The sequence below is a fragment of the Protopterus annectens genome, chromosome 12.part0 (assembly GCF_019279795.1).
Source record: "Protopterus annectens isolate FY-2018-M chromosome 12.part0, PAN1.0, whole genome shotgun sequence".
Taxonomy (NCBI): domain Eukaryota; kingdom Metazoa; phylum Chordata; order Ceratodontiformes; family Protopteridae; genus Protopterus; species Protopterus annectens.
The window spans coordinates 95,373,753-95,390,335 of NC_056746.1; the positions used below are offsets into that span (position 1 = coordinate 95,373,753).

The window sequence follows — 16,583 nt, forward strand, 5'->3', positions numbered from 1 at the left end:
TGGACTTAGATGCCATATCTTTGTTTTATGTTGAGCAACAAAGAATGATTTCTTTACCACCATAGACACATGATGGTCAAAGACCAGTTTTCTCCATACATGTGGTCCCTGATCCCTGACCACTGGGCCTACTCTTAGGTGTATATTGTCAATAGTTTCCAGGGGTAGCATTCTTCCCAAAGGATACTATTATGCATTTCTTGGCATTGAGATTTAGGCCATGGCTCTGGTATCCTTTATTTGTCTGTGTTAGGCCTTCTTGTCTTGCTTAATATGTAGAAATGGTTTTACACGCCAACACTTAACACCTTGATGTTTTACATTAATTTCTAATTTTAACTAACCCAACATATTTACTTTTATGCTGTATGTTTCCTGAGGAACCCTTTCTGTTTGATGCAGATTCATTGACAAAACCACTGATGTTTTAAAATATGAATAAAGCACATACTTCACACAGTGAATATTGTTAATTGATACTTAGGGTGGCTTTATAAAATTATATTACCAGAGGGAATGTACCCGCGGTGGTGGTGCTGCGGTAGCGTTGTTGCCTCACAGTAAGACGCTGTCTGGTTCAATTCTCAGCTAGAGCGTCTTCTGCGTGGAGATATGCGTGAATGGGCGTACCTTCGTTGAAGGTTGTGCGTCAGACCTGGCAAGCCGGTATGTAAAAATCAACTGCTAATCAATTAGCGGACCGGAGTTCCACTGTGGCGACCCCTAACCGGGAAAAGCTGAAAGTCACAAACAAACCAGAGGGAATGTATCACTTTACATTAACTGTATTTATTGTGGGTAGATGGACAGCTCACAGAACCTTTTCAACTTAACTTTGGTCAAAGACAGTCAGTTTTGCTAGCAGAACATATCTAATAATATCATTTAAATTATCTATATAATCAATTAAGGACAACTAAAAGCAGAACAGTAAGACAACAATAATACTGTAAAAGAAAAGCAACATCATTCATAACAAGATGCAGGCAAAAATGAAATGTGATAATATTAACAACACAAAATGTAGCCCTTCAAAATGGCATAAAATATTATTTATATATAAATACTAAGGTCTTTCTCTCGTTCATCTTTACTATGCATCCATCATACTGTATTTCCATCCTACAGAGAAGTAAAATGTACCTCTACAAAGGTATTTTATTATATAAACTATGATGGATCCTCTATATACCAACACCAAACAGACAGAAACAAAGTGATATCATAGCCAAACAATTCAATACCCACTTCATACAGATAATACAGTCATTAACCAAACGGGTAACTAATCAAGCTCTTGATGTCCCTACTCAATCAAGTAACCTCATTCAATTTTTCTCCTTAAAACCAGTCTTCACAGATACCATCAAAAAGTTAAAGGTTACTACAACAGCCCCTGACAATCTACCTGCCAAATATCTCAAAATATCAGCTGATGCAAATAGATGCAGCAGATATTGCATATCCAGTTTCAATTCTGATAAATAGAGCCATATCTAAAAATAAAGTTCCCTTGCTTTGAAAAAATCATTTGTTATCCACTGCACAAAGATGGAATCTATGCAGATCTTTCAAACTACAGGTGAATGGCCATTTTATCTCTCCTATCAAAAATATTGGAAAGTATATTAAAAACCAGCTTTTCAACTATCTACTAGATAACCAGATTTTGTCGTTAACCCAACATGGCTTCCGACCTCGTCACAGCACATCTTCTACTTTGCTGAATTTTGTTAATATTGTTAACGCCCATAGAAATGATGGACAGCTAGTCTCCACCATCTTGTTAGATTTATCAAAAGCTTTTGATACTGTTTCCAACCAGAAATTCTTAGATAAACTTTCATCATTAGGGATTGCCAACTCTTCATTGCAATGCTTCCATGGCTACCTTTCAAACACAGCACAAGCAATGAAATGGAAACCTGTTTTTTCCACCTTCTTGCTTGTAACTATCAGTGTCCCACAAGGACCTATACTAGGCCCCATACTTTTCAACATATTCAATGACCTCTACATTATTACAAAAATGCTATCCTAGTTCAATATTCTGATGACTTGGCCCTAATCTGCTCTGCCAAATCTCTCTCTAAACCCCATGACCTTACACACCAATCTTTCTTATCAACTGAAACATGGCTAAATAATTCACAACTACTACTAAATCCTAAAAAAAAGAAATTACTCTTGTTTACCCCAAAACACATCTTTACTAAAAAAACACTTTTCATCATCATTTGTACCAAAAGCATCATGACAGAATAAGTAAACTATATAAAATTACTGGGTGTCATTATATATGATCATTTTAAATTTGACCTACCTCACTGACATAGCAAGAAGATGCATTTACTTTCTTATTGCCATTTCTCCCCCACGCTACCCCAAACTTCATTAAATTTCAAGTCTCATAACTGTCCAAACTTGAACAATGTTATAATAAAACATCAAAATTTGCAAGAACTATAACAATAGAACACATCAATGCCTAGCCCTCAAAGAGTTAAACTGGTTAGAGCTGCCACATATCCTAGCTGTTTCTCAGCTAACTACAACACATAGACTTCTCCACAAGCCAGACAATTGCCTAGTTTTTAACAACTTAGCAAAACACTAATCTCCCAAATAGAATTCTACATTCTAGAGAAAAATCACTAATCGCTGTAACCAAATCATCTAATACTGCAGGTGACTCTCTGTGTTCAAATAGTATAGCTAAACTATGGAACCACATTGCACAGTAACAGAAATCCATTCAGAATGCAAATTTTATTTAAAAACACAACTACAACTTCACCTGTCAAATCAGTGGACCTGCTCCAGTACACCTCCAGGATAAATGCCACTGTTGCCTTCAGCTTGCCATATCGTGAAACCATTTATCTTTATTCAGAAGCCTGTACCCACAACCAGTCTTAATCAAGACCTGAATAGTTTTAGTAGCATTTCTCAGCCATTGACATAGTTTTGTGACACTGCTCACTCCCACCTCTGTACTTCTAATATAACCTTATGATAGATGTTTATATAATATTTTGGGAACCTTCTTTATATCCCACTTATTACCTACAATATTAACATTGTCTGCCCTACCCGGTTACTCTCCTCACCTCCATGTCTTTGTATTTCTAAGCACTAATCATGTGCTCTGTTATCTATGTGACAAACCCACTAATGCATCTCTTCAGGTGCTGAATGTTCAGCATCTGCTAGTGTATAAGTATCTTTTAAACTGAAGTAGTCGTCTTTATTTTAAATGAATGTAATCTAATTAGCAAATGTATGTGTAACTGTTAATGTATACTACTTAATGCCTGTTCATGCATATTACTGAATGTCTGTTGGCAATATGATGGAGTTTTTCTGCCTAGATTTTGAGTAAACCCAGTTGGACAAAGCTGCTAAACAAAAGCAAAACAAAATAAAAAATAAATATTGTGGCTCCCTGCATGGTAATAGGTAAAAAATGCATACTGGATATCTTCCTCTAACATTTCTAATTACTAGTTAGTGTCCAGTACAGGACCTCAGATAATAGTAAAGTGAATTGCCATTGTGATACCAGACCAGCTCTCATATACATCTCATAGCTTTGAGCAGCCTACCTGTCCCTGTAGGAAGTGACCTCAGCACAAGAGCTGAAGTAATTGGTTGTTTTGGACCATTTCTAGCTCTTTTGTAGTTCCCTGTTTAAAATCCGCGTTTGCACGGTTTTGAGCGGTTGTGTGCATAGCGCAGCACCGGTTAAACAAGGTTAAACTTCTTCTGGCTCCGCCAAGTCTGCTCTTCAAATTTTCCCTTAAGGAAGCTCTACTCTTAGTATAATCAGACTACTCGCTATATTATAAGCCTAGCACTTGTTCTCAAAACTTCTCTACTAAGTAAGCAATCTCGTACTAAGTAAAGCACTACATCCACCTACCACCCCTGTGAATATCCACTTCCCTTAAAGGCACAGCACTCCCTTATACTGTTCTAGCATGTCGAGTGGTAGATTACTGGCGTCCTCTCCAGTTCAGCTGGTTAATCTGGGTATTTTGAGACAATGCTACAATTGTCTCATGTACACAGACAACCCTCTCCTCCTCCCAACAAACACAAATACATGTGAGAGATGCAACTATATAGCCAAACTGGAGGCTGAACTCTCTCAACTCAGGGCTGTCATGACCAGACAGGAGGAGATGGTAACCACACACACAACAAACCCAGTCCCACATAGACCTACCACAACTGCAAACCAAACACATAAAAACACAAAGACATAGTCGGAGGCTCTAATAAAAAACTTACCAAAACAACAGAGGCTCCCAAAGCAGACATCCAAAAATCCACCACCTCAAAACAAAATACTTCAACACATACTTCAATAAATCATTGTGTCAACCAATCACAGCCCTTAAGGCCAAACACCATGCCTGATACACTAGTAATAGGTGACTCTATAGTCAGACACACTGATGTCCCGCTTACCAGGCTGAACAAGGAGAGGGTGACTGTGAGCTGCCTATCGGGAGCTAGGATCCGCCACATAACACACGCACTCAGGTCACTCCAAAGCAAGTACAAATATGACTCCATCATTGTCCATGCTGGCGTGAATGACCTCAGACGTATCTCCCTGGACTACATGAAAAGAGACATAGAGGAGCTCTCCGATTATGTAGCCCAGACTGGTATGACCCTAACCCTGAGCAGCATCTTGCTCTCACCAAGAATGATGCCACAATACAAAGACAAGATGATCAGCTTTAACAATTGGCTTAAGTACTGGTGTCGTTCTAAGGGGATCCAATGTCTGTCTGCCTGGGATGACATGTTGGACAAGCCACGCTACTTCGCAAGGGATGGCTTACACCTGTCACCACTGGGCTTCCGGATATTGGCTAAGGTTCTTGCCACCCCCATAGTGCCTTTTTTAGGCAAGGCTCAAAAGACAAACCCACCTCCTTAGAAAACAAAAATGGAAAAAAACTAAGGGTAATACTGCTCAACGCCAGAAGTCTAAACCTCAAGATGCAGGCACTCATTGCACTCCTCAGCATGGAGAACATCGACGTATGTGCAGTAACTGAAACCTGGTTCAAGGCTCTTGAGAGCACCCCAGCGCTACCAGGCTATACCTCGTATCATGCTTTTCGCCCCAAAACCCGGGCCGAACCACAAAGGGAGGGGGAGTGTCCATATTCATCAAGGACACCCACACCTCCAGGTTAGTAGCAACACATGAAGCATCAGAGACCATACAGGTGCAACTAACCATAGGCAAAACTGCTATACAACTGGTAGCATGTTACAGACCACCCTCCCAATCTCAGGAACCCCACTCAGCCTTCCTGAAGACATTGGAGGATATGAATGTATCACAAAATACCATCATACTGGGAGACTTCAACTACCCAAACATAGATTGGGTACATTATTCTAGCCCTAACACCCTAGCCCAAAGGTTCCTGGAATTCATAAATTCAAATGCACTGGAACAACTAGTCACCTCTCCCACTAGGGAGATAATATACTAGACCTGATCATCACAAACATGGGGACAAAATGCTCCACACCGGAGGTATACCCCTCACTAGTGAGATCTGACCACAAACTAATCACCCTGGATATACATATCCCACCTCCACCCCCAGCACAAAAGACCACAGTGAAAAACTTCTCAAAAGCAGACTTCACTCTTCTTAAGACTGAGATGGTATCCTTTAAGCCCACTGGGCCAGTGGATACCACATCCCACAATGCCGAATCCTTCACAAATGCTTTCTATGGACATCTCCAAGAATGCATGGATCATGCAATCCCAAATAAATCCAAGTCCCTCTCCACCAAAGGCAAGCGTCCTGTCTGGTGGACCTCAGCCATTAACACATTGTATAACAAAAGAAGGAAGCTACTGCACGTCAGAGCAAAATCCCATAAAGGGAAGACATCTCTGATCAACATTAGCAGAAAACTACGTTGTGCATACAGATTACAATTGCTGGAATTTGCCTATGACAAGCAGACTTACTTGTAGAGATCCAAATAGTAAATCCAAAGGTAAGGCAAGTACTACCACGCTGTGTATGAAACAACTTCACTTTATTAAAACAATAAAAGCAGTATTATAAGTGCTTTTGGGTAAATCCCACCATCAGATGATAAAACACTAGTAAAACATAGTATCTAATATATTACAGCACAACCAATGAAAATCAATAGTTTACCCTCCTTTTTGTTAGACCTGGTTTTAAAGGGACAACCTCATTTAATCCTGGGGCTTTGTCAGCTCCCAGTTTAAGAATCCATTGCATCTCTTTGTATTCAGTTTCATTATACAAGTCACCCATTCTTTGACTTCTATTTACAAAACATATAACCATAAAGGCAAATACATGATCACTATGCAATGTATGCTTGTACAGTGCATTGTGTTCTTTTCTTAACCTTATATCTGATAGATGCTTAAATAGTCTATCTTTAAGTCTGCAATTTGTTTTTCCTACATAATATGCAGTACACTGGTGACAATTTGCAATATAGACAACATTTTGCGTATTACAGTCAGTATACATATTCAAAAAGTACTTCTTGTTGGTCCTGGGGTGTATAAAACAGTTTCCTTGTAAAATGTGCTTAGAGGCTTCACAATGTACGCATGGAATAAGTTCCCTTCTTCTTAATGCCTGGAGTTTTAAAATGCATAGGTTCTTGACACAATATCTTTCAAATTTTTATTTCTTTTCAAAATAAATCTAGGTTGTGCCCCTACAACTCTAGTTATATTCTCATCTGTTAGAAGAATTCTCCAGTTGTCTCTAATTATATGACATATACCACCTATATCATTACTGTATGATAAACTTATTTTCAAACCTTAATTTTACCTCTATGTAACCTTGGTTTTGCACTTTGTTTGCTATAGAGACTGCTGTTGTCCATTTCCTTTTTCAGTAGATTTTTGCTACAACCTCGTGCTTCAAAATTATTTTTTAGAGAGTCCAATTCCTGTATAAAGGAATTTTCATTCGTACAAAATCTGGATATTCTACAGACTTGTCCCTTGACTGTGTTGGAATACATGTCTAGGGTGCATGCTATCAAATCTAAGCATGCTGTTGGCCCAACAAGGCTTCCTATACAGTGATGTCTCTACCCCCCCCCATTTTCTTTCTTACATCCAAGTATTCAATAACTGAATTGGAATAATTCAATGAGAATCTGAAGAAGCTGGTAACAGACTCTAAATACTTAACAAAGGATGTTAATTCTGATGTGGTGCTCCCCCACAAAAAGAAAACATCGTCCACAAATCTATTGTAAAAGAGAAGTTTGTCTTTCCAATCATGTGTTGCCTCAAATATCACCATATCTTCCCAGTATGTCAGGACTAGGTTAGCGTAGGTGTTCGCACAAGGTGTACCCACAGCTATACCTTGTCACTGGCAATAATACTTTGTTTGACAAAGAAAAACATTGTTTTCTAATACTAGCTTTTCACCTCAGCATTTCCTAGACTTTCATAATGTCAATGCACTAGAGACAATTGTAAAACTACCTAGTACAGATTCTAATTTACTTGTCTTGGTCCGTACCAACTTAGTCCCAGCGCATACCTGACCACATATCTTGTCATCCCTGCTTAAATCTGACCACATATCAGTTACTTTCTCTGTCAGGCTTAATGGAACCACCCCACCACCAAATGAGACCATCTTTAGAGACTTCTCCAAGGCATACCTACTTAAGTTTGTAGATCTACACAAAATTCCCATCAGTCCCCCAACAAATGAACTCAAGTGAGAGGGCAGCCACATTTGCTTCTGACTTTTATCAGCACTATAACATCTGAATAGAAAAGTCCATACCACTCCACCCTAAATACAAAGCTAAATTCAGAAATAAATCTTTCTGGTGGAACTCCTGCATTAGTAAACTACATAACAGAAGATGGGAAATAATGAAAAACTGGAAGAATTCCCCATCACCCTACGTCAAGATTACAGTGAAATATACCAGAAAGAAACTTAAAAGAAGTATTAGAAAATGTAAAGCAGAAAACAAACTTAAGGTTGCTACATATACAAAAGGAAACTACAAGTCTTCATATATTTCAGGAAATTAAAAAATAATGTTCAGTAATGAAATTAACTCATCCATAATAATATCTGCAGTCCAATTTTAAGAATATAGCATATATATTAGCAGGCAAATTAGTACTAACTTTACCCCACTTACCAAAATTGTTGCACTCATCATCCCTGAAAATTTAGTTTCCTCTGTAACTGCCTTGGTACAAGTCTTAGAATCTTTGTAAAAGGCTAAAAATACTGTTTCTGTGGTAACATATAACATACCAATTGCATTCTCATCAGTGCCAGGTGTGTACTATCCCAGCCTGGATTCATGTCAACACATAGAAGGCAGTTTCAATGAAAGTAAATACATCAAAAAATGTTCACCAAATCTGCTTTCACTCAACATCATGAGAAAAGTATTTTTGCAGGGCAGAAGCCCCTTACACCCCCCCCCCATATGGGGGAATACCCAACTCCCCTAATCTTATATATACCAACTCTAAGGTTACACAACAGTGGAGAAAAAGACAAACTCCGTAGATGCCAAATGTAGTCTTGGTGAACTTACTTCAGTGCATCTGCATTCACAGACACTACCTTCAGTGACCTGATGTGCTCCAGAGTCTTTATATAAATGTTCATCCTCAGCCCATATACAGGGATTGACGCTGATGCCTGGAAAACAGACACTATGATTTCTGTAAACAAGGGTGGCTTCTCTACAGACCAAGGTAATTACAGGCTAATCAGCCTCATTAGCATTGTATGCAAAGCCATGGAATGTATCACAGCAGAACTCTTCCTCACCAACTTTGTATGCCAAGCCATGGAATGTATCACAGCAGAACTCTGCCTCACCGACTTTGTATGCCAAGAAATGGAATATATCACAGCAGAACTCTTCCTCACCGACTTTGTATGCCAAGCCATGGAATGCATCACAGCAGAACTCTGCCTCACCGACTTTGTATGCCAAGCCATGGAATGTATCACAGCAGAACTCTGCCTCACCGACTTTGTATGCCAAGCCATGGAATGTATCACAGCAGGACTCTGCCTCACCGACTTTGTATGCCAAGCCATGGAATGTATCACAGCAGGACTCATTTATGCAAACACAAGCAATGAAGGGATCCAGACCCCGCTCAGTCAGATTTTATGAGGGACAGATCTAATCTCCTTAACCTAGTAAACATATCTGGAAAGTTACGGAGGCTATGGACACTGGTGACTTACGGAGGCTATGGATACTGGTGACTTACGGAGGCTATGGACAGTGGTGACATTTTTATGCTGCTTATCTTGATCTGGCCAGTGGCCAAGGCTTTTGATATTACCCCCTTGCTGGTATTATTAAATAGTTAAACAAACTTAATGTAACCCCCTAGATTGTCTGCTGGATTGCAAACTGGCTATCCAACAGATCCCAAACAGTAAAAGCTGCTGTACCCTCTCTGAATGTAAATTTGTAACCAGTGAGGTACCTTTACTGTTTGGCATTTATTTTGCAGACATCCAAGCCAAAATTCCAGAAGTGTTGTTGACTGAGTTTGATAACTGCAAGCTGGGCATTGTTTTCTGCTCATCCACTGATACTAAACTGCTCCAAAAATGGCTAGAATTTGCACATGTTCAGTGTATCAAAAATAGTCTCAAGCAAAATGCAAAAAAGTGCAACATGGTAGCATTCAGCAAAAAAGTTGCTCCGATTTCATATGTTGTAAGTGTAGTTCTCTCCAAACAGATAGGGTCATAGCAGACCAAGGTGCTTCTGTGGGCAATTCAATCAAAATGTTTTCACTGTAGTTAGGAAATCCTTCTATTATCGGGCCCAGTTAATTTCCAAGAAGGTTATCACCAAGATCCAAAGAGATCACCTTACAGCTGTACTCTTCCCTTATCAAACCCATCACTAAATACAATATCCCTTTTGGTTTGTACAAATCCAAACATATTGTTCTTCTGGAAATGTCCCCCAAAATTAAAAGATATAAATCCTTCAACTATTCCAAGAGGCTAGCACACCTCTCCTTATACTCAGTAGCCTGCTGACCGCTCTGAGGTGACCTGTGTCTCATTTTTCGAGGAATGAAAGACCTAGTCCTATTTGACCTCCTATTTCTTCATAAAAGCAGTGGCTGTACAAACACCTTGTACTAGGGGACCTAAATTTACACCAACAAATAAACAAGAGTCACTGGAAGGAAAGGTTCCTAACTCAGCATACTCCCATCCTATGAAGTAAGTTGCCTGTAGAAGTCAGGCACAGAACTACCTTGTTTTACACTGAAAACAGATGTGGTCTGAGTCACTGTGATTGTTCCTCTGCTCTGCTCTGTATCACTGTTTATCTTCTGCCTACTGCATAAACACCAACCATCTTTCTGCTTTTGTCACCTTTCTCCCCCTTTCATCTTATTTTAAAAGTGCAGTTATTGCTATGCACCTTTCCAAGTCACCATTAAGCAAAGCTGTCCCTACTGAGATAAGACTGAGACTGTCTCTTGCACAGAGACTGTCTGTCTATCTGTCTGCCAGGCCACTCCTCGTCCTCCTACCAGACCTAAGCCTTTCTTCCCTGTCCGCTGCCATAGTCAGTCATTTTATTCCCTAATCCTTGTAGCTGTCATTTACACACACACACACACACACACACACACACACACACACACACACACACACACACACACACACACACACACACACACAGCTGATCCTGCACACAAGGTTTGTTGTAGCCTTGGCTGCCATCTTTCTGTTTACCTGTTCAACCTTACAAATATTTCACTAAACCAGTCCCCCTATCCTCTACTGTTGCATCTATCTTTGTGCCAGCAGCAAAGAGGCTGATCCTGTGTTTGATTACCTTAGATATGTCTGAGGAAAGTGCACTGAAGAGTATTGAACCCAGGACAAAAGCAGCTATCTCAGTCTGGTACTATATGAAATTGTCATTCCTATCATCATTTTAGTCAAGCACCTTTGCATTCTTTCATTGTTCTGTGACAGTAGTTTAGTTCTCAGGCGCTATGAACATTTTCCATATTCATGAATGCATCTCTCAACACTAGTTTGCAGGGATACCATCATCACTTGTAAATCACAAGCCTCATTGTCTTATGGCAAATATACTCAATATGTTGGCCAAAGACCATGACAGACTAGCATCCCATCCTGGTTTAGTTTCTCTGTCTTTTATGATAATAAGCACTGGCATTTGCTCCAGCTGCCCATGAAAGCTTACCGTCAGTCTGAATGCAACATATATGTGTATTCCTGCACCATTATGGACTCTGTCTAGATTTGATGATACCATCTATACAATTTGGTTACCCTAATCCTTTGTTTGTTATAAGCCCAGATTTGTCCAAACTGATTATTTATTATCTTTTATCTATTTCTGTAATAAACTGGGACAGCCCTCCAGCTTCACAAAATCTTGTTCAGATTACGCACATTGCTGTCCTGCTACCATCAGCATATTTAGTACTCAAGACATGATTTGGAATTTCTAACTCACTTAAGTAAACAAAAAAATAGTAAATCCATTAACAATTCCTAGAAAACACTCTTCTCACTGGCATCCTCTATCCTTCCATCCTTCCAAACAGATATTTCCTTGGCACCTATATCCTCTATAACCAAATCCATCTAACCACAGAAGTACACCTTAACCTCCTCTTCTACCTCATCACTCTTCAACCACCTCCATTTCCTGTTTCTGCCTGTACGGTACCTCATTCTGTCCTCCCCCCATTTGTTATACTCGCATGTACAGTACCTCATTCTGTCTTCCCCCATTTGTTATACTCGCCTGTACGATACCTCATTCTGTCCTCCCCCATTTATTATACTCGCCTGTACGGTACCTCATTCTGTCCTCCCCCTTTTGTTATACTCGCCTGTACGGTACCTTATTCTGTCCTCCCCCCATTTGTTATACTCACCTGTACGGTACCTCATTCTGTCCTCCCCCTTTTGTTATACTCGCATGTACGGTACCTCATTCTGTCCTCCCCCTTTTGTTATACTTGCATGTACGGTACCTCATTCTGTCCTCCCCCCATTTGTTATACTAGCCTGTACAGTACCTCATTCTGTCCTCCCCCATTTGTTATACTCGCCTGTACGGTACCTCATTCTGTCCTCCCCCTTTTGTTATACTCGCATGTACGGTACCTCATTCTGTCCTCCCCCCATTTGTTATACTCGCCTGTACAGTACCTCTTTCTCTCCTCCCCCTTTTGTTATACTCCTTCACTCCTGCCTTCGATTTCTCTCTCAGTGGTGTACGTCTTGCAAGACATGTTGCTTTCTGTTGAAAATGGCAACAACATGGCTGTCTGTTTACTTTATCAAATTTTAAACACAGTTCTCTGTCTTTTAGAAAATCTTGTACAGACTGGTGTATATTATTGCCTTTCAAATGTTAGTTACACCTTGTCAGTTTGTACATTGGATCCTTTCTCCCCAGGCCTCTTCTGAAAATATGTCCTGTGCCCATTTTCACTTTACAGAAAACAAAAACAATCAATCAATAAATAAAAATAAGTAAGTTTATCCAGCAAAATATTGTGGTCTGAGTAGCAAATAAAGTAATAAGTGCAGATGCTTGAGTCCTACAGTAATAGGAGGCTTCGTTTACTTGATTGATGGCTTGGCAACAGCTGGGGTCACTACATGCTTCATACTCTTGCAGGCAACAGCTGGGGGTCACTACATGCATCATACTCTTTCAAGCAACAGCTGGGGGTCACTACATGCATCATACTCTTTCAGGCAACAGCTGGAGGTCACTACATGCATCATACTCTTACAGGCAACAGCTGGGAGTCACTGCATGCATCATGCTCTTACAGGCAACAGCTGGGGGTCATTACATGCATCATACTCTTACAGGCAACAGCTGGGGGTCACTGCATGCATCATACTCTTACAGGCAACAGCTGGGAGTCACTGCATGCATCATACTCTTACAGGCAACAGCTGGGAGTCACTGCATGCATCATACTCTTACAGGCAACAGCTGGGAGTCACTGCATGCATCATACTCTTGCAGGCAACAGCTGGGAGTCACTACACGTATCGTACTTTTACAGCCTAAGTGTGAGGTAGGTAAGAGTTTTAGGTACAATTATCACTTGGACCTAAAGAGTCATAAGGAAAAACTGAAGTATTCAGAATAAAGATACAGACCACAAACTGGCAGGTTTAACATGCAGTTATTGCCTGTGTTTCTAGCAGGAAATAATACAAAACAGCATTTATCTCAAATTCTTCAACATACATTTGTACATTCAAGCTGCTGCAATTGCTTAAACCAGGATAATGTCAGAAATGCATTGACTTGAGGCTGCTTACTGTGCAAAGGAAAAAAACAAAAAGTTTGATTCAGATATTAACACAAGGAAATACAGAGGTATAACATGCACTTTCCATTTCAAGTACCTTTAAATCCCCTGCCCTTGGTGACACCGATGACATCAATCATTTCATTCTGCTGGAAAATACTAGACACAGGGATTTGTTTTTCTAACATCTCATGCGCCCAGTCGACCTTGTCTGCAACAGTTCCTCCATTCAACTGCACCTCCATTATATGGGCTTTCTTCTGTCTTAAAGGGAGCAGTCTTGTCTGCATTTAGGATAATAAAAATATAAAGTTATGTTTTATCCTAGCATACAAGTCAAAACACACAAATATATATATATATATATATATATATATAGAGAGAGAGAGAGAGAGAAAGCTACAGAGAGATGTATGTTGACTTGGATAGCATAAAGTATCTTTCCACATAAAGAGTGGTGGATGATAGGAAGAGCTTTTCTTATGAGACAGCAAGTTAGGACTTGCAGGAATTGAATGCATGGGACAGACCTAAGGCAATGTTTATATTTATAAGAGATGAGAATAAGTAAATTCCTGGGTACATAGGAAGGTACAGCAGATGATTAGGATGGCCTGGTTATCCTTCTCTGCTATAAAATGAGTGTTAAATCTCACACGTTTTATCTGCATTTTTATACTGAATACATGAACCTATTACCCCGGGATATGAACCTATTACCCCGGGAATCATCTCTGTATCACTGCTGGACAGAGGCACAGCAAACTAATGGGTATAGTATTCTCATCCTAAGGGGTGGTGAAAGCCACACACACTCTGACTAGGCTTATAAATGCCCTAGGGCAGAGAGCCTAGTATGAACCTATGAACCTATGAACCTTATGAGCCTTTAGGCTCAAGTGATATCTGTACCTAAATCTCCTACCTACCTCACATTGAGGCTGTAAGGGTATAATGGATTTAGTGACCCTTGGTGTTGCCAAGCCACGAGTGAAATGCTCTACTGAATTGGCTGTCAGTTGGATAAATCCAGCTAAGTACCCAAATACAGAACTTTGCAGAACAAGATGAGAAGTGCATTGCATCTGCAAGTCACTGACATAAAAGATGAGTCCCTGGTTTTCAACTACGTTTCATTAAATAGAAACACTGATTTTTATAGCAGTTAAGGATGACTAGGCCCTCCTAGTCATCTAGTTTACACTCCTACTTTCCCAAAATTTTACTTAATCTCTTCTTTCATAAACATAAACACTGCCTAAGGTCTGTCCCAGGCATTCTTTAATCCTTGCACTTCTTAACTTGCCATCTCATACTAAAAGCTCTTACGATCATCCAGCATTCTCTACGTGGAAAAATATTCCCTGCTATCCCCTTCAGCATCTAACTTGTATCTTTATGTTCCACCTTGTTCCTACTACATTGTGTTGGTATCCACATAGGCTTCTATTCTCTTGAGGTACTCAAAAGTTTTTATTCTACTGCCACCTCCTATATGGTCACTTGTAACTTATGCTCCAGTTATATTGTCTGTATCTGAATAACCTCCACCCTGCCTATATCCATCCAAAGGCGACATCACAAGAACTCACCCAGCTTGTACTCTTCTGTAAAATCAATCAGTTATTTCCTGTTTGAATACCACATGCCACATAAGATTTTAGCTCTAAAATGTATTGTAATGGCTTATGCCTTCTGACTACAGACTTCAAAAAAGTGTGCAGAAGCACTGATACTAACTTAAGATTGCAGGTATTCAATAACATTGTCTGCCTCCTTGCAATATATTACCTTAATGTTTAAAACTTCATGGAATAGAGTAGTAGTGAGTAAGAAACTGAATGGACACCTTAGAATGGAGTACACATTCTTATCACTTTTGGGGTTTAATATGTAGAAATCCAGTGATTTCAGAGTGACTGCACATGGCAGCTCAGGCTAAATTGACGTGAGACCATGCGGACACCTGCTGCACTGACTTAGCCCCCCCCCCCCAAGATTACCATGAAACATGTCTTGATTTGTCCACGATACATCATATCTATTCAGCTAAACTGTCTCAAAGGTAAAACTCACACAATTCAGGCTGCACGTACCACTTCAGAAATTAAGAAAGCACTCAGTAGAGTTGCATAGACTTCAGTACTGGGACCTCTCTTTTTTAGTACATACTTTACTAACCTCCATATTCAAACCATGACCAAAGACTAAGCAAATTCACCAATGACTGCATTGTTTCCCTATTGTTACAGAAGCATTTCAGCAAAAACTAATCCTTATAAACAAATGGTGTTCAAAGAAAGGGGCTCATGCTAAATGAAAAAAAGTACAGCATTGTCACCTTTAGGAAACACCCCAAAGGGACACAATACCCTGGAATCTCGGCACCTGCATCGGTAGTTCCTTCATCTTTGACCACTATGGTGCAAAGGTAGTCAGGTAATCCTTCTATCTAGTACAATTGATTTTCAAAGGTATCTCACCTAGATCAGAACATGTTATTGTGCGACTGTACTCTGTCCTAATTAGACCATTTATGAAGTACGATGCCGACTTATTTTGGACCAGCTGATATCAGGTACAGATTCATGTTTGTCTTCTGTCCCCTTATCAATACAAGGCAACTACACTACCACATAAAATGTTGAGCAAAATAATTCATTTTCATTCTTTAGAAGTACCCCTTGTATAAATTTACTGACAACCTTCCATGCTTTGCAGCCTGTAGAAGCTGTGTGCATACTATCAGCAGCAAAAGTCTAGTATAACAGGTATGCATAATCACCTTATATAAATGCTGGGCATGCCTCACAAGAACAGACAGCCAAAAAATACCGCAGCTGTACGTCAACATGATGTAGCATAACAAAAAAATACTGCAGCTGTACATCAACATGAGGTAGCATAACAAAAAATACCGCAGCTGTACGTCAACATGAGGTAGCATAACAAACAATACCGCAGCTGCACGTCAACAAGAGGTAGCATAACAAAAAATACCGCAGCTGTACGTCAACATGAGGCAGCATAACAAAAAATACTGCAGCTGTACGTCAAAATGAGGCAGCATAACAAAAAATACCGCAACTGTACGTCAACATGAGGCAGCATAACAAAAAATACCGCAGCTGTATGTCAACATGAGGTAGCATAACAAAAGATACTGCAG

At 39.8% G+C, this 16,583-nt stretch overlaps 1 protein-coding gene across 1 annotated transcript in view; it reads right to left on the reverse strand.

The window, feature by feature from the left end:
* Positions 1-16,583, reverse strand: part of RPL3L (ribosomal protein L3 like) — a 223,020-nt gene that overhangs the window by 115,930 nt on the left and 90,507 nt on the right. The window contains exon 5 of the mRNA XM_044089111.1: positions 13,512-13,698. Coding sequence (XP_043945046.1) covers positions 13,512-13,698 — 187 coding nt within the window. The remainder of the gene's footprint in view (positions 1-13,511; positions 13,699-16,583) is intronic.